The sequence below is a fragment of the Camelus ferus genome, chromosome 6, assembly GCF_009834535.1.
Source record: "Camelus ferus isolate YT-003-E chromosome 6, BCGSAC_Cfer_1.0, whole genome shotgun sequence".
NCBI classification, from domain to species: Eukaryota; Metazoa; Chordata; class Mammalia; order Artiodactyla; family Camelidae; genus Camelus; species Camelus ferus.
Window position 1 is genome coordinate 30,267,484 of NC_045701.1, and position 18,877 is coordinate 30,286,360.

The 18,877-nt window shown below is 40.3% G+C and overlaps 1 protein-coding gene, 1 long non-coding RNA gene and 2 other non-coding genes across 4 annotated transcripts; 2 read left to right on the forward strand and 2 right to left on the reverse strand.

Annotated features, from left to right (window-relative positions):
- Window positions 1-1,160: 1,160 nt before the first annotated feature.
- Window positions 1,161-18,053, forward strand: LOC116664478. Its single transcript, XR_004321000.1, has 3 exons — window positions 1,161-1,240; window positions 12,189-12,195; window positions 18,043-18,053. It is a non-coding gene; the product is annotated as an uncharacterized LOC116664478 (long non-coding RNA).
- Window positions 1,163-1,235, reverse strand: TRNAT-UGU. Its single transcript has one exon. It is a non-coding gene; the product is annotated as a tRNA-Thr (tRNA).
- Window positions 2,727-2,798, forward strand: TRNAP-UGG. Its single transcript has one exon. It is a non-coding gene; the product is annotated as a tRNA-Pro (tRNA).
- On the reverse strand, window positions 9,184-10,227 carry LOC102522432 (olfactory receptor 6S1). The gene is given in 2 exon segments (XM_006191231.2): window positions 9,184-10,175; window positions 10,177-10,227. Coding segments are annotated over 2 exon segments (996 nt in total). The 3' UTR covers window positions 9,184-9,230.
- Window positions 18,054-18,877: the final 824 nt, after the last annotated feature.

The following is an 18,877-nucleotide window of genomic DNA, read 5'->3' on the forward strand; positions in this document are numbered from 1 at the left end:
CTCTATATTGCTTGTTTACATCCTTTTGAAGAGCTGATATTTCTACAGTGTTTCTCTTTCAACTTTGAATTGCCTAGTATAAATTATTCACAGTAAGGAAAAAGTGTAGGGATGGGGTGGGGTTGAGAGATGTTACCCAATATTGTCAAAGCTAGCTGGTTTTAAAGATTAGAAGACAACATTCAAATCTAACAGGGGAACCCTTGATTCGTATCTCCTCAGTGAATCGGATCACGTATACTGCATGCTCACAAAGAGAACACGTAAAATTGTTTCATGGTGGGCAAAAAGCCGTTCTCTTGCTGCCTGAAAATAGAACTAAAGTAAATGTTTCACAGTTGTTGGTTTAGGAGGATAGAACCTTGCGAAAATTGAATAAGTGGCTGCAGCAAAAACAAAGCAAGAAAATTCAAACACCTACTTCGAACTGGGATCGAACCAGCAGCAAATTACCTCTGCAGTTCCCCGCTCTACCAGCTGAGCTATCGAAGGGTGCGGATAGCCTTCACCTTTTTAGCATGTAGTAATAGCTAGAGAGGGAGGCAGGCCCGGCTTCTTTACACTTGAACTTCGAGCTCAAGCTGGAGGTCAAGAAGTCCCCAGAGTTGTATCTATGATAAACCAAATCCTGGGGGGGGGGGGGGGGGGGGGGCAGTTCGGGGCAAAAGAACACGAGGTCTGAGTCTGAGGAAGATGATAGAAACCGAGCGGGAACCACCCGAATTGGTGCGCATCTATTTGCGGAGTTTCTGGAATAGGCTACCCCCAGAGTAATCTGCACACCTGCTCTCGCTCCAGGAGCGCAGGAAAAACTGGGCCGCCAGGCAGGTCGCAAGTGGGGAGGTGCGCAAAATAGAGGGGTCGTGACTATCAGTAGGCCCAGGCTAATTTGCTCTTTTCCTTTAAACGAGGATGTGTGGACTCCAGTCAATCCCAGGAGTGTTCTTGCAGGGATCTGAGCAATTTAGTTTCTTTCTCCACTACGCAGTTTTTCCCGCCAAGGATCATAGCGGCCCAAACCCTACGATCTTTCGTCCCAAGTCTCCAGGATCTGATTTTCCCTGAAACATCACATAGTGCTTCCCTTCTTCAAAAGTTAGCGGCCAAAAAGTGAGATAATTCTGTTCTGTTTATGATTCACCGTGAAGAACACACTCTCCACAGGCTCCAGCGAGATTTGAACTCGCGACCCCTGGTTTACAAGACCAGTGCTCTAACCCCTGAGCTATGGAGCCCACCTGTGAGAGATAATCTAACATCGAAATTCCTAAATATTAAAGACTGCAGTCAAACAGGGTATCTAAAGAAAATTTCATAAATACTTAAAAATTCAAAGGGATTTGTTTTGAAGGAAGCTCTTCTTTACATACGAGGAAAAAACTTGTTCTTGACTAGGCCCAAACTGGAATATAAATAATTGGAAAAGCTCCGGTAGCGCCCACACTGCATGCTCCTCAAGCCTCAGGCCTGACAAGTCACGAACTCCACATCAGGGCCGCGAGCTGAGCACCGGAATAATGTAGGGTAGGGGTGCGGGTGCCTTACCAGAGCGAAGGATGGGAGACATGACATTACGTCATCGTCTTCAATCGGCTTGGATTCTTATGAAAGTAACTGCTCCAGTACTCTTAGGCTGAGATTGGAGTTGATTTTTTTTTTTTTTTTTTTGAAGGGAAGCGGCTTTCTAGGCCCAGGAGGTACCCCTTGAACACTCAGAATGGGGGAGAGGGGTGAGGCAGTGAAGATGTAAAAGCGTCCAGGCCCCCCATCTTTCCCCGACCTTTCTTCGGAGTCAGGTTCGGTGACAGTCAATCTGGGCCCGAGATTCCTCCAGATTTCCTGAGCAGAAACAGGCTGGAAGAGGGCTAAACTTTCCTTCGGTGCTTTAACACTCTTTGCTAACAACTCGGGATCTGAGGAGCAATTGCTTCTCTCCCGATCTCTGGGCTCTTCTAAATGCCCAACCTGAAGTCCAGAATAAACAGAAAGGGGCGATGCATACGGAGGTTGGGAAGGGAGAGCTCCCCTTCTTTTCTTTCTTAGCCCGCCCAGCAAAGTCTGGTGCGGATATTCAGCCATTCATTTAACGGCTAATTATCGAGTTTGTCCCCTGAACCAGGAATATGCTCGGTGCATGGTGAACAGTATGACCAAGGCAGACATGCTAGAGCGCAAGAGCTTCATTGGCCAAGCAGAAGGGACTGCGGGATAAGGACACTGTCCTCCCTTTCCATTCCATCCATCACCTTCTAAGTGATACCTATAGTACAAAGTTCATCCAATAAAGCTGAAAGGAAACAGCAAACGCATGTTACAGGGTGTGAAATAGCAGAGCAGGCTAAGGCAATGGTTCTAGGATTTGACCTCCGGGGTTGGAGGGTGAGGGGAGGGTAAAGTTTGCCTCTTGATGAAGTCTATGGTTCTTATTTGTCCTTACTTGTCCTCTAACCCGGTTATCTGCGACGGTGTTGGTCCTAATCCTATAGGTACTCAGACCCGAGGGTCCACAGGCGGACTAGCAGCTCTGCCTGAGTCCCTTACTGAGCATTCCTACCTCTGGAACGCTATGCTGTGGCTAAGGTTCCTCCAAATCAGCACGTTGATGTTCTTGGTGTCTGGAGAAAATCGCTGGGCTTAGGACAGAAACCCAAAACGACCCTCATATATTGATGCAACTAACTGAATGAATGAATATTATTAAAGAGAAAGGCAATTTTACTAAAGCTGGCTCGTTGGTCTAGTGGTATGATTCTCGCTTTGGGTGCGAGAGGTCCCGGGTTCAAATCCCGGACGAGCCCGGTTATTACTGGTTTTTTTTTTCTGCCTCCCAGCTTTAGAGCCCAGGTACAACGAGGGTGCTACCGTGGGGCCAAGGGTTTCGTTGAAGATAAGGACCCCTTCTCCGGCTCTGATAGGATCTTTTGTCAGGAATAGCTTGTTCACTTGGGAACTTCGCTCAGAGAAAACTAGTGCACTTCTCACTAGGGCATTTCACACAGAAAGAACGATACCTGGAGGTGTTTTGGGGTCGCAATGCCGAGACAGAACCTCTTCCTGAGGCCCTCGTCCATCTACCCCACAGTCGCAAGCGCAGGCTTCCTAATGCTAAATAGGGGCCCTGGGAATCATCGTGCTCAAAGGGTGAAGACATTTATTCCGTCCGGAGTGCCATTGCATTATTTCCAGGCGTGATTTTCCAAAGCACGACATAACATAGCGACAGTCGTCTTGCCATTTCTGGCAAGAATCCACTAGTCTCTTTAGTGAGTGCTCTTTGATTGGTCACCTGGAAAACCAGGAGTGTCTACCTGTAAGATTGATTCCGGTTTGTAGAAGTTGCCCAAACTTATTACGAACTGCTGGGACGATAGACCTTCAAACTTGCTTACCTTTCTAAACTGCTTGTCACAAGGGGAATTTTTGTCAGAATTTCCTTCTGACCTGATCACATTTGTCCTTTGCAAGGTTTCTCTCTTGGAAAAGTTACGTGGCCAGGTAAGAATAAAGAGTTTTGTGACTGGTGATTAGAGGGAGTGAAGAGACAGTAGAATCTGCCAGGATGCCCTGAGCTTTTTTTTTTTTTTTTTTTTCAGAGTGGCAACACAGTTTGCTCAAGATAACACAGTGCAGTGGTATAGAACTTTGGTGAATTCTATCATATGGCTAATGAGGTGGATATAGAAACTACTGGGCTTCACATCTAGCCTGAACTTTGATGTGTTTGCTGAATGACTACTGGTGGAGACGCACAGTAAGAAGCTGGATATAAAATCCTGAGATTTATAGGAAAGATCCAAACTAAAGAAAGGAATCTCAGGAATAAAAACCACATGGTTAACACTGGTTTGGGTAAGAACCCACAGAGAAGGGCGTTCATAGAGAGAGGAAGAATTTAAGGACAGGCCCTGGTGATCACCAGTGTTTAAAAATCTGAAACCAGAATACCAATGAGTGAAGGAACTGGAGAAGGAAGCCTCACGGCAGTCACTTGCTCTGATGGCTAATTTGGTTACTCAGAGGCTGTTGACAATGTTTACCAACATTTCAAGCAAAAAGTTTAGGGGATGGGCTGAAGCATGAGGACACATAGGGAAATCATTCTTTTTAGGATCTTGACTGTGAAGGGGAGGACCTGGACAGTTCACTCATTTGCTTTGGATGTCTTAGGGTGCTCCACAATTACTTAATGGGTCCTTTCTTTCCCTACCCTGAAATCTGGGCAAAGCTGTGTTGGGTTGCCAAGAATGCCTAGGTATGTTCTGACTCTTAAGGGCTTTTATCAACAACACAGATGAAATTGGCAGTATTACTCCTTCTGTCACCATGCTAAGAGACAGAATTACTGGCTAGGCTCTACAATCAAGACAGAGGGAACTCTGCAGCACTTGAGAAAAGGCACAGAAGGGCAAATTAAAGGATAGCTTGAGGCTTGAGGTGGGAAGTGAAAGAAGAAAAACTAGATCTATAAAGCAGAAATCAGTTTCAAATGATCTTGTGTGGCAGAGATGTGGAGGTTTCTTATCTCAAATAAGTTCTTTTGACCTTGGAGAAAATAATATCCATTGGGAACAAGAAAGCTGCACCTGGTTGAAGATTCAGCAGGCACTGCTGCTCCAGTGGCGGAAGCTGGGACTTGATCTTCCGGGCTCCACTTCAGATGAGCAGCCCCAGCTTCTACAGTCATGAGTCTGAGTTTAGAGTTTGCTTTCCTGCTGACTTCCGACAAGTCATTTTGTGGATTGTTGGGGTTGAGAACCACCAGTTCATCCTCATTGTCTGTGGAATGTCAGAGGTCACGGAGACGGTCTGGGTCCTGGAAAACCTGCCAAATCCTTTCTGTATTGTCAGATCTTGGAATGTTTCAGATATATGCAATGCATTTTTTAAAAAGAGAGGGGGGTTCCAAGGGAGATATCCATATGCAAAGTTTCACACCATCATGGTTTTCCTGGAATGAGGATCTTTAAGGAGGGACTTGACTGTGTATAACTACAGAACTTACCTGCTCCAAGGCCCACTCAAAAACTCAGGTAATAGAGTCAGGGCCTGGGCAATCTCAGCTAGAACTGTTGGACTGCTCTTCCTCACCTCCAGAGCAATAACTATGGTAGTTCTACGCCAGTGTGGGCTTTTAGTACCCTACACTATTATCAACATGAATTATACAAAAATGTCCCCAGCGAATCACTAGTGAGCATGACTATTTGACACTTTTTCATCCCTTGTGACATCAATCCCTTCAAAAAAGGAACAAAGTTATGAGACTTTGCTGTGTTCCAAATTACCAGGTACTCTTCTGGGTGGCATGGAAACAAACTCAGGGGTGACCCAGTCTCTGTCTTCAAGGGGTTTGCAAAATAATGGGGGGAAACAGGGGAAATGCTGCGGCTTATTATTGCAAGAGAAAGCATATCATTTAGGATTCAATCAAAGTAGAGTCACTATAAGTGATGAAAAATAAGAGATTTATTATAGGAATTATCCCTGACATAATTGTAGAAATTGATGAGGATGTCTATGTAAGGCTCTTGCCTCTATGACTAGCGTTGGTCCTGAATCTCTGTAGCTCAGCAGGGTGAGCAGTTGAGAATGAGAGCTGGACTTGAAATGAGGGGAACAAGTGCAAACTGACACCATGAAATCCATAGAGACAAACTGAAATAAAAGGACGAACTGGAATCTACACGTCTCTTCAACTTCGTTGATGTGGGAGACCTGCAGGAGGAGCTGGCTCCCTTCATCATGGAACTACCTGTGCACTTGGCCCAGGAGTTGGAGGACCTGAAAGATGAGATCCATTCTTGCCAGAGGAGTTGTGGGTCCAGCTGAAGCCCCCATGCCAACAAGTGAGCAAGCAGACCAGCATCAATAAGTGCAAGCTACAACAGAGCCTGGCATCCTGCACCAGTTTTCAGAACCCACTGGCTGCTTTGTGTGACAATTTTACCTTCTAAATCTCATGTTGGAAGGAGTGGGGGTGTAGCTCAGTGGTAGAGCGCGTGCTTAGCATGCACGAGGTCCTGGGTTCAATTCCTAGTACCTCCACTGAGAGAAAAGAGAAACTTTGCAAATTAAAAAATAAATCTCACTACACCTTTCACCACATCCCTGTATAAAATATAGATCCATATAGAAAAAAAAAAAAATCTAGACAATGTAGTTCCATAAACTGGCACAGTACAGAGTGGACACAATCCATTCTCCTTACTGACCTCTCCTTAGGAAACTCATATTAGAAATTTTTTTTTAATGTTTCCCATGTCTTTTTCTGTAGTTTACTAGATACCTCTTGCCTCTCTAATCTTCTGTGTAATATATTCAGTCTTTAAGTTCAATTGTAATATTTTTCATCATTCTAGGTTTTCCTTTTTTTTTGAGAACTGCTTATTTACTTTTATTTTAGTATTTTATTTTATCATGCTATTTGTCCTTTTAAAAATTTTCTTTAGCCATTTTTAACAGTCTCAATTTGCAGTCTATATCTAATGATTTTATAATCTGGAATTCTTAAGGGTCTGTCTGCTTTTTATTGTTTCTCTGCTGACTCTTGTTCTTACAGTCCTGATTGCTTGTGTGTGTGTGTGTGTGTGTTTTATAACATAACAGCTTTATTGATATAATTCACCCACTTAAAGTGTACATTTAAATGGTTTTTTAGTATAGTCCCAGAGTTGTATCACCTTCATCACAATCAATTTTTAAATGTTTTTTATCACTCCAAGAAGAAGCCCTGTACCCCATTAAGTAACTCCTTATTTTCTTCCCGACCCTATTCCAAAGCCCTGGGAAGCCACTATTCTACTTTCTCTCTATATCAGTTTGCTAATTTTGGATATTTCATATAAATGGAATCATACAATATATGGTCTTTTATGATTGGCTTCCTTCACTTAGCATTATATCTCTAAGGTTCATCCATGTTGTAGCATATATCAGAACTTCATTCCTTTTTATCGCCAAATAATATCCTGTTGAATGGATATACTACACTTTATTTATCCATTCATCAGTTGATGGGCATTTCGATTGTTTTCACTTTGGGGCATTATAAGACTGTCATGAACATTGGGTATATGTTTTCTGTGTGGACAGAAAAGTTTTCATTTCTCTTGGATATATACCTACAAGTGTAATTGATGGGGCATAGGTAACTCTGTGTTTAAACTTTTGAGGAACTGCCAGATTGCTTTCTAAAGTAGATGCACCATTTTCCATTCCCACCAGCAGTGTGTGAGGGTTCTAATTTCTTCACATCTTCAACAATATTTGTTATTATCTTTTCCATTATTATATCCTGGTGGGTGTGAAGTGCTATCTCACTATGGCTTGATTTGATCTCCTTGATGGCAGGGATCATGTATTTATACCTCTTCATACTAAGTTAGTTCCCAAAATGTGGTTTTCAATAAAGTTTTATTCAATTAAATTGAGTCCAAAGTAATTTCCCACATAAAATAATTTTAAAAATAGATGGTTTAACATGTTTTATTGCCAAAATTTGGAGGGAATTCCTTCCAGAAATTCCATAAACTCTTATATGAATTCTTCTCTTTGATCAGTGTCTGAGAAATTGGCCTCAGGTTTTTATGCTCCATGAAATTAGGTAGTTTTAAAGTCAATACTTCATCTGCTCTCTGGATAACACTTGTAGATCGCTCCAGAAGAATTATTTTCCTCTCTGATAAATGATCAATGATCATTCTTTCCATTCCTTTGGTTTTCATTCAGAAATCTTTCAGCATAAAAATATTTAGTGTGTGTGTGTCTTACTAGTAGAACCAGATAAAAGCATCACTATTTTCAGTGGCCACTGAAGCCTTATGGTCATCTCCTTGCATGCTGATGCTCAGTTTCCTAATTTTGCAACACTATTTTGAGGTTGATATGTTGTCCATACTTTGATATTGTTTTCTTTTAAACGTTGTCTCTACATTTCCAAGATGGAATTAATTTCTGTTTAATAAATGATAGCCTCTGTAAACTTCTCTAACAAGGAAATACTGGAAAGAGTACCTCAATTTTCATGTGACCTCCAACGTTGCTTTTTAAACCTCCTTATCATCCCCATTCCTTTGCATTATCATTTGTCTCTCAGTCCTCCCTCTTAAATCAAAGCTACTTGAGGTTAGGATCCACTTCTTATTCACCTTAGCTTATTATTATACAGTTTCCAACAAAGATGTTTAACAGATCTTTGTTGAATGAGTGAATAAATAAATAAATTAATGAATATTGGTCCAAGATTCCAAGGGCACTACAGATAGAAATCCCCATTCCCTTTCAAATATCTAATGAGGTAGATAAAATGTAACACGAAGTCTGGTTCTTAGGTACAATAGTGGCATTTAAATTTTTTTGATATTAAAGGTCCTTATTCCAACCCCAATTTTACTAAAAACAAAAGATGACCAAAAACAACAGATATAAAAATGTAAAAAAGATGGACAAGTGAAAGAAACACAGTACAGTTACAAAGTGAGTAGAGACATCTTTAATTCACCTTTGTAATAAAGTGCAAATAGAAAACCACAGTAAATGCTATTATTCATGAAATTCATTTTTGATCTGCTTTTCCAAAGGCACCTGAAATTGCCATAGAGAAGTGAATAAATCCCTTACTAAGTTTGCTTTACCACTTTTCCACCTGACAATAAATGCAATTTTAAAAAGAAGTATGCAAAAATATCCAGTGAATCTATTTGTTTTGAATTTATTTTTATAATTATAAGGGAATTCTTTTTAAAGTTTTTGATTTTCATAAACAATTTGAAGATGCTAATGAGAATTTTAATCAGTTTATAACTTTTGGTGACAATCACACATGGATCTCTTCAGGAATTGAATCAAAGCTGTATGTCCTCTTCCCAGACAAGTACATATAGGCTCAAACACATACATTTACATAATAATGAGGCTTGGCCTTTTTCTGAAGCTTATCCTTAGACTCTCTGGTGACCGTGGACCCTTAGGTTAAGATCCCACAGGTCAGAGGGTCTTATGATGTAATGATAACATTGATTATGAGATATCAATAATAATATGGATTTATATCTGAGATAGAATCAAGGAATTTTGCCTGGAAGAGAAGGACAGACTTGATGACTTTGGAGTTCTCTAGTGGTTCCAGGATTCAGTCATTTAGTGATGTCCAAGGTGATGATAGAAATGAGAATGGCAATGGAGAAGACTTGAATGTAAGACATCCCTTAAGTGACAACATCCCTTCACTTTCATCTCACTGTTTTCTTACTGAAACTCTTAGCAAGTAAAAAATCCCCCGCAAAGCCTGCTGCCACCTTCCTAAACATGTCCTTCAAAGCTCCCTTGACTCGCTCATTGCGTAAGGCATAGATGAATGGGTTCAGCAGTGGTGTTACAAATGTTGTCACCACCGTCACTGCCCAGTTAGTATCCACAGAGCCGCTCTGTGATGGCCGCACATAGAGAAAAATGGCACTTCCATAGAAGAGGGTCACCACCATCGAGTGGGAGGTACAAGTAGAGAACGCTTTCTGGCGGCCTGAAGCAGAAGGGATGCGCAGGACAGCCAGGACTATGTGGCCGTAGGACACAGCAGTAATCGTCAGCGAAGATATGATGACGAGAGAAGCCAGGACAAAGTCAGTTTCCTCCAGCTTCTTGGTGCTGGTACACGCCAGGCGGAGCAGTGGGCCACTGTCGCAGAAGAAATGCTGCACCACAGCATCCTGTTCACAAAAAGGAAGCAAGGCCACAGCCACTGTGGGGCCAAGCACAGGGAGGAGCCCCCCCATCCAGCAGGCCAAGGCCACCCGACAGCACACAGCACCATTCATGAGCAAGGGGTAGTGCAGAGGGTGACAGATGGCCAGGTAGCGATCCACAGACATGGCGGCCAACAGCAGGAACTCAGAGGCCCCAAGAAAGAAGTAGAGATAGAATTGGGTGATGCATGCAGCAAAGGAAATAGTGTGTTGCCTCAAGAGGAAATTGCTCAGCATCTTGGGAATGATGACGGAAGTGAGCAGGATCTCCAGGCAGGACAGGTTACTCAGAAAGAAGTACATGGGAGTCTGCAGGCGAGAATCAGCTCCCACCACCCCGACAATCAACACATTGCCTGTTAGAGTCAGCAGATAGACGAGAAAGAGGACGGAAAACAGTTCTGCTTTTGTGCTATTGAAATTCGGGAAACCCTGCCAGGATGAACTCTGTCACACAGCTGCTCTGGTTCCCACCAGAAGCCATGATCTCCCCCACCTGGGCAACAAGATGAACATGGTCCTGGTGAGGACAGCTCTCCTCCAGACAATCCTGAAACTTCTTCTGTCACGACATGGCACACACATCCCCACTTTCTCGAGTCACACATCCTGTTAAGATCTGAAGGACCTGAGGTCCTCATCTAACTGACTTTTAGAGTTGGAGAAGATTTCCTATAAAGGGTAGCTAAAACTTAGTTGTGAAAATGCCAGGAATCACCATCTTCTCATCTACTATTCTCAGATCCTAAATAGTGATATCTCATTATTATAATAAAATATCACTGGGCAGCTGAGTTGGACAAAAATACCAGGAAAGTGATTTTGTGAAGAATGTGGTTCCCATTCAGCCATGATCAGAGCTTGAGTCAGACTGCTTAGCTTTGTTTGTTTGTTTGTTTTTTGGCAGTGAGTGGGGGTTAGGTTTTATTTATCTATTTATTATTAAAATATAGTCAGTTCACAATGTGTCAATTTCTGGGGTACAGCATAATGTTTCAGTCACCCACATACATACACATACTCCTTTTCATATTCTTTTTCATTAGAGGTTACTACAAGATACTGAATATAGTTCCCTGTGCTACACAGTAGAAACTTGTTTATATATTTTATGTATAGTAGTTAGTGTCTGCAAATCCCTAACTCCCAATTTAGCCTTCTCCACCCCCTTTCCCCACTGGTAACCATAAATTTGTTTTTTATGTCTGTGAGTCTGTTTCTGCTTTGTAAATAAGTTCGTTTGTCTTTTTTTTTTTTTTTTTTTTTAGATTCCACATGTAAGTGCTACCATGTGGTATTTTTCTTTCTCTTTCTGGTTTACTTCTCTTAGAATGACAATCTCCAGGTCCATCCATGTTGCTGCAAATGGCATTACTTTATTCTTTTTAATAGATGAGTAGTATTCCATTGTATACATACACCACAACTTCTTTATCCAGGCATCTGTTGGTGGACATTTATTTATTTTTAATGAAGGAGCTGGGGATTGAGTCCAGGACCTAGTGCATACTAGGTATGCACTCTACCACTGAGCTATACCCTCCCCCCACCCCTACTGCCTAGCATCTACACTTACTAGTGGAGTAGCCTTGGAAAAGTTACTTAACCTCTCTGTGCTCCTCAACTGTAAAATGCTGTAAGGAGCAAATGAAGTAATAGTCCAAGGACTTTCCAGCACTTGGCTGACAAGTGACGTGGTAGAGAAATCTCTGGACTATAAGTTAGGGCAGTAAACTCTCAGTTTGGCTCGCCACTTCCCTTGGAAGACTAACAGTTAATCCAGCTTTGCTTGTTCTTCATCTGCCCAGCTGTAGAATGAGTTGTTTCTACTATATGAAATTGCCATTTTCATGGAGAATTTCCTCTGAAACCTAAGGGTCTAAATGAACTCAGCTTGATCTTCTAAAGCAAGTTATGCCACATTTAAAAGGAAGAATAGGGGTAAACCATACTGATTCAGTCAGTTATCCGCATCTATTTATTTAGTGTCAACTTCAAGCTGAATATTCTAGGGAACATTAAGATGAATTTCCCAAGCATTTTCAGTCCATAATACCAAGCCAAGGCTTATCCACAAACTTGGGCTCTATTAGACAACTTGCCAGAGACAGAATTCTTGGTACTCACCTAATGAAATCAGAAATGAAGTCCTTACCATTTGATTCATCTCATTCCAATTCAGAAGACTATCACCAGTTATAAGAACCAAATGAATGATGTTCTGAAACTTTGTTTTTTAAAAAAGTCTCAATTATTAGGAGAAAACTGATCCCCTTTAACCATGCCAAGCATGAGAAATGACCTTAAATCCTTGATTCTCTTCTGTTCTCTAGCAAACCTAGCAGTCTTCTTTCCTGGCAAAGCTGACTCTTCACTTACAATTTCTCATCTTTGGATCCCACCTAAGTAGGAAAACTTTTGTACCTTTTGTTTAGGATAAATCAGTTCTGTAGTCTTTCTCCCTAGGAATTCCATTCTGTGTCTCGTCTCCCTCCAGCTTCTACAGAAATTGCCTTATTGCCAGTAAAACCATTTGTAATTTGCTCTGTGTTATGTATCAGGTATATATTTGGTAATTCATATATAAAGGAGACAGTCACTACCCTCATTAGCCCACTGCCTAACGAGAATGACAGAAGTTGACATGTCACAGGTGGAATGTCACAGGTAAGCATAGCGTACTAAGTGGGCACGTAGAAAGGGACCAGACTGAGACTTAGAGCTACAGGAAGTATTCTGGAGGAAGGTGATGCCTAAAAATACTTAAAAATAAATATGGATTTGATAGGAGAGAAAAGAGGGGTTTTAATGGAAAAGAGCAACATGTAAACATAGTACATTTGGGCTGTAACACAGAAAATAAGGGGCAGAGTGGAATGAGATAGGACTGGTCACCTCAAAGAGAACTCTTTCTGGCTCTCTGTTCCTCTCTGGAAGTAACTGCATTGAACTGAACCTAACTATATCTTAAGTGAGAATAAGATGAGTGCCAAGCCAAAATATAGAAAAAATTCTTCACACCTGAATGTCCTTGATGTATCGATGAGGGTGAGGACCACCCTGAAAGAATTCTCTTTCCCTGTTTATGACTGAAACGTCCTACTCCATCCTGGAGACCTTCCCATGCCTTGTACTGTGAGGCTGACAATAGCCTGGCATCCTTGGAGTTCTGAGGATGGGCAAAGCACTTGGGAGAACAGGCAGCAAGTAGGTAACCTGCTTCTTCTCTTGTGCTTTCCTCCTGGGTATAATTCTTCAGAAGCTGTTCTTCTGCCTTGTAAACAAAGGGGCTTTCTGATCCTAAGGAGGCTGCATCATATTGCCCCTTCTTGTGGCCACGGACAGGTCAGCCATCAGGACCCACCCTCCCCTCCCTGTAGAGTTTCTTCTGCAATCTGATCACTGCTTTAAGCTAAAACAGACACACTTCAAGCAAAGTATAATGATCTCACTATGCTCCAAGATATGTCACTAAAAGAATAACATGGGGCTGGAAGGCAAGGGTGAGTGCAAAGGGGTTAAACAATTCTTCTATCTATGAGAAGGCTTGATGCACTTACCTATAGTTCCTTTTTGTCTCTAATGGTTGAAAGAGCTTCCATTTAAAGCCAGGTCTTTGCTTTCTTGCTAGTGAGTATTATGCACAAACTATCAGCTTTCCTGTCTTAGACCTGCTACTCCTCCCTGGCTTCTGGCACTGGCCTGAGTGCAGGGAAGGAGTAGGCTGAAGAAGTCATTGGTTTCTAACCAATCCTTCTATTAATGAGTAGGATCCTTCATACAACTTTGGTTTCCTATAGAAATGTCCCCAAATGGGGATTTAACGAACCAAACATTAGGAGCCCAGCTAGCAGCAGTGCCTGCCGGAGAAAAGAGACCCAAATGGTGAGGAAATAAAACCATAAGAAAGAGAGAAAATAATTCTTCAAAGACCCAAGGGAGATTTGCAATTCAACAGAAATTTCCCAGACTCCATGCCTGATAAATCTGAAAAGGAGGCTGACCCTTTATTCAACAAGGGATGAGTGGGAATGCTTCTGTCTTCACCTGTCACCCACCCCAAGCTGGCAGCTGCAAAAGTGCTGGGGAAAATCAGTGGGAACGAGAGAAAGGATGGTGTTCGATCAGCTCTGGAAGGCACTAGCCATGATCCACCTTTCTTCTGCATGGCACTCAGGGGAAATGTTTATATCCCAAGTAACAAGGACACTGTGTCTTCTCCCTAAAGACTTAAACTGTTACTGGGAATCCCTCCCCTGGCTCCTGGGTTGGGAAGTGTTAGTAGCCCCAAGGGTGGGATAAGATAGGGGAGGGTTCCCTGAGTTATCTGTAGCTTCTACTGCTTCTCCCAGCCTTGGACATTATCTTTGAGTGATAGCATATGAGGTACCACATACTCAAACTCTATTCAGAATTGTGGATCATTGTTCACATTTTTCTATTTGTGTCCACTTTATGCCCCTAAGTAATGACTTGACCAACTCCTGTTCGTGTTCAAAGACTCAGTTTACTCTGGCACACACCAGTTCTTCTGAGAAGCTTTCCCTACCCGTTCCTCTAGACCCCATCCTCCACTCACTCTCCAGCCTGAACCATGGAAGTTTCTGCTGCCCTCAGTCTCAATACTTAATTGGAGCTCTGCTTTCTCATCTGTGTCTCATGCTAGACTCTGAACTTCTAAAGCAGGAATTATATTTCGATATACTATCAAACACCAAGTATAGTGCCTGGCACACATTAGGTGCTCAATAAATGGTATGTGAACTACACTGCCCTGAACTCCATACTTGAGTAGTAGCTGGTCTTGTGAGATGAACACCAGTTAAGTCTTGAGCTGAGAGGAAGAATACAGTTGTCCCTTGGAATCAGTGGTGGACTATTTCCAGGACTCCCAGGGATACAAAATCCGTGGATGCTCGAGTCCCTTGTATAGAATGGTACAGTACTTGATTTTTTTTAAAGGAACACCCCCAAATATTCCAAATATTCCCTTTATTTTTTTTAACAGAGGTACTACCTATTGAACCTAGGACCTTCCGCATGCTAAGCACACCCTCGACCCCTGAGCTATGTCCCCATGCCCGACTCCTCCCCTTTCCTGAATGGTGTAATATTTGAATATAACTTACACACAGCTCCCATATAGAGTTGACTTTTGAATCATGAGGTGGTGGGGGCAGGAGGCGGTGGGGTAGGGGGGTAGGAGGGGGAGTGTAGGGGCACCAACCCCAAGCAGTTGAAAACTTCTGCCTCAAAAACAAAAGAAATGATAATTGACTCACTGAAGGGAGGAAGATAAAACAGTTTGGTTAGAATCAGGACTCAATCTTTTGATTCATTCTGATTCTACATATTGTGATCTCTAAGAGAACACAAACTTTTCCCCACACCTAATAAATTTAAAGATATGTAAAATGAAAATACAGGTACTATATTTATTGAAAAAATCCACATGAGTGGACCCATGCAGTTCAAACCCGTGTCGTTCAAGGGTCAACGGTCCTTTAAATCATCTCTAGATTACTTACAATATCGAACACAATGTAAATGCGATGTAAATAGTTGCTGTTGCAGCAAGTTCAAGTTTTGCTTTCTGAAAATTTCTGGAATATTTTTAATCCATGGTTGGTTGAATCCCTGGATGCGGAATCCACGGATATGGAGGGTCAATTGTACAGAGGTCCCCCTGGCTCATTTTGGCTGAATCCCATTCTTCTGGACACATTCCTTTTTAGAGGAAAGAAAATACCTAACTGGAAGCATGAATGAGGCAGGAGAAGTGTCATCACTTTAGACTGCGAGGGAAGAGCAGGAGCAAACATGAGAACTGACTGGGCTAAACCGAACAAAACTACAACTAGGATCTGAGGCTCTCGTTCGCTGAGCTGCAGGGAGATGAGGTCTAAGCAAGAGAGACCCATGAAGTCTGAGAGCTAGTAAAGCACACTGAAGCCATATATGCTTTCAAAATTTAACTGAACTATGAGGCTTAAGGCTACAGCAGAAAGAAAAGAGATCAAAGTCAGGCAATTTTAAAAAATTACATAGCTATTTGTCCAATTGACACTGGTTTTGGCATTTATCTTACAATACTTTTAAACTGACTTGATCATAGGAATATTCTAGTTTTTGCATGAAATAGAGCATTTTAGAAAAAAGATTTTATTTTAAAAAATATAAAACATACCCACATAACTCAAATATAAAAATATAACAATGTATAGACTTGAAAAGTCCTAGCTCTGCCCCTCCCCATCCACCCCATATCCCTTCCCTAATTAATAATTTTCATTATTTCACTGTACATCCTTTCAGTGTTGTTTTTTGTGTATGTAAGCAGATGTCGAAATGCTTATTTACCTGTGATTTTCTTATGCTGTACTGCACCTTATTTCTTCCTTTTAAGATATCCTGGAAAGTTTTCCCTGTCATTGCACAGAGAACAGAAGGGAAATATCTCAGCTAAGGAGACCACTACCTTGACAAATCTGTTGAATGATTAGATGGCAACATTCCTGAATTATACTTCTATTTTAATCATCATTTGATATCACTTTGACTTCAGTTTTCTTTGCCAATAAAAACTCCATTGTGGTAGAAATTTTATGAAAAATTTAGTTATCACTTTGTAAGTAAAAATAAGTCATAGCAAAATGATACGATATCTGGGATTTTCTTCAAAATAAAGTGAGTTGGGATGCAGATAAAATTAGCTTGGTCATGAATCGGTAATTCATGAAACTATGAGTTGGTGACACCTTCATTACACTATTCTGTCTATTTTTAGTATATTTGAAATTTTTCATAATGAAAAAGCCTCAGAAATATGTAGTGACAACCAGGTATCTATCTGAAGAAAACTCAAAGTTTTTGGAAATGTAAGATCTCTACAGTTAAAAATTAATGAATGTCAGAAATATTTCCCTAAAGATGGCAACTCAATTTTCACAAAATTAACCAACCAACCACTGGGGAATGTCAAATGCCATGTGGGCTACTCAGAGCCAGGAAACCTAAAACTATAATGAACTATCAACTCCAAGAAGAATTCCAACCTCTCAGCAACAATCTGCTTTCTGGTCCAAAAGAAGTGAAGGCGGTATAGAAACACATGTATACAGATGGAATCACAGTTCAGACTGGGGATTTTGGATTAAAATAATATATTGAGTACAGAATTTTTCATTATGACAAATTTCTTAAAATAAAATAAAGATCCCTTTTTCTCTTCCTTCTTTTCTTCCCTTTTCATTTTTTAAAAGGGTAAGTATATAACAATATAGGAAAACAAGACTATATCATTAACAAATTTTATATAAAAGGAACTTCCAGGAGAAAAAAAATAGCAAATAGAATTAAATTAAAAAGAACAGAGAAATACAATGGAAATCTAAAATATAAACACGAGAAATTTATTCCATAGTCCTTAATTCATATATGTTAATTCATACCCATATGTCACTTGGCCTTGAGTATAACCACAGTGTGAAAAAGGAGGCTGAAATAGGACAAGGGACCTTACAGTACTCAAAAGAATAGAAACAACATTTAAAATTTCAAATTTGTATTCATAAGTTAATTTAAATATTCAGGTCATAAATATTCTAACAAAAGATTTTTAAATTAATAATGATATTATCGAAGTTAACATGCTGTATACATACACCAATTATAAGAGCGATTTGGCTGAAGACAGTCTTCTAGAACATAGATCTAAGAGACAAAATATATGAGAGAAAAGTTTAAGTGACAGAAAGGAAGACAAATATCTGTGAAACAGAATAGAGGATGCAGAAAGAGATCTGTATATTGATGGCCATTTGATTCTAATAAGGGGAAAAGAAAATTCTGTGGAAAAAGTATTGTCTTTTCAACAAATATTGCAGGAACACTTGGCTATTCATATAATAAAATGGACTTTACAACTTAGACCATATGTAAAAATTAAACGAAAGAGGATAATAGACTTAAATGTAAAACTATAAGTTTTAAGACTTCTAAAAGTACAAAATAAGATACAATCTCTGTGACCAGGATTTAGGCAGATTCCTTAGAAACGAAGCCAAAAGCACAATCCACAAAAGACAAATGGATAAATTGAACTTCATCAAAATTATAAGTTTTGGTTCTCAAAAAAATATTGATAAGACAATACATAAACAAGCCATGGGCTGGGAAAACTATATTAAAATCACATATCTAATAAAGTGCTGGTATGTAGACTCTATTAAGAGTTCTTACCCTCCTCTGGTACCCACCACGAGTTCAGCCCCTGAGGGTTGGTGACCCCACTGATCAGGAGATGGGAAGTTTTCAAGGGGTATTTCTCAGGCACTAACCCCAGGAAAGATAACAGCACATTACCATAAATTTCCAGTTGTTTTCTATAAAAAAAAAAAAGAAAAGTTCTTAAAACTTCTTAATAAGAAAACAAACAACTAATTTTTTAAGGAAAAAATATTTGGACAGTCCTACAATAATATTTGGAGTCTTCAATACTCCACTCCACTCTAAAACAACTAGATAAAAGATAAACAAAGAAATAGAAGACTTCAACTGTGTAATCCAGCTGGACCTAACAGATATATGTAGAACATTGCACCCAACAACAAAAGAATACACATTCCTCACAAGTACACATGGATCAGACTCCAAAACAGACATTACACCACAAAACTAATCACAATAAAATTAAAGTATTGAAATTATAAAGTGTCTTTTCTAATCACCATGGAATGAAACTACAAATCAGGAACAGAAGGAAATATGGAAAATTCGCAAATCGGTGGAAATTAAACCATACAGTCTTAAGCAACCAATGTATCAAATTAGCTATCACAAGAGAAATTAGAAAATACTTAAAGATGAATGAAAACAAAGTCACAACATACCAAAACTTATGGAATACAACAAAAGCAATGTTCAGAAAGAAATTTAGAGCTATAGTTGCATGTATTTAAAAAGATGTCAAGTCAGTAGCCTAATCTTCAATCTTAAGTTTGAATAAAAAAGTTCAAGAAGAAAAGTTTTAAGGAAAAAGAACAAACTAAACACAAAGCAAGCAGATGGAAGGAAATAATCAGGACTAGAGTGGAGATTATAAAAATGAGAACAAAAAATAGAATCAAAAAACC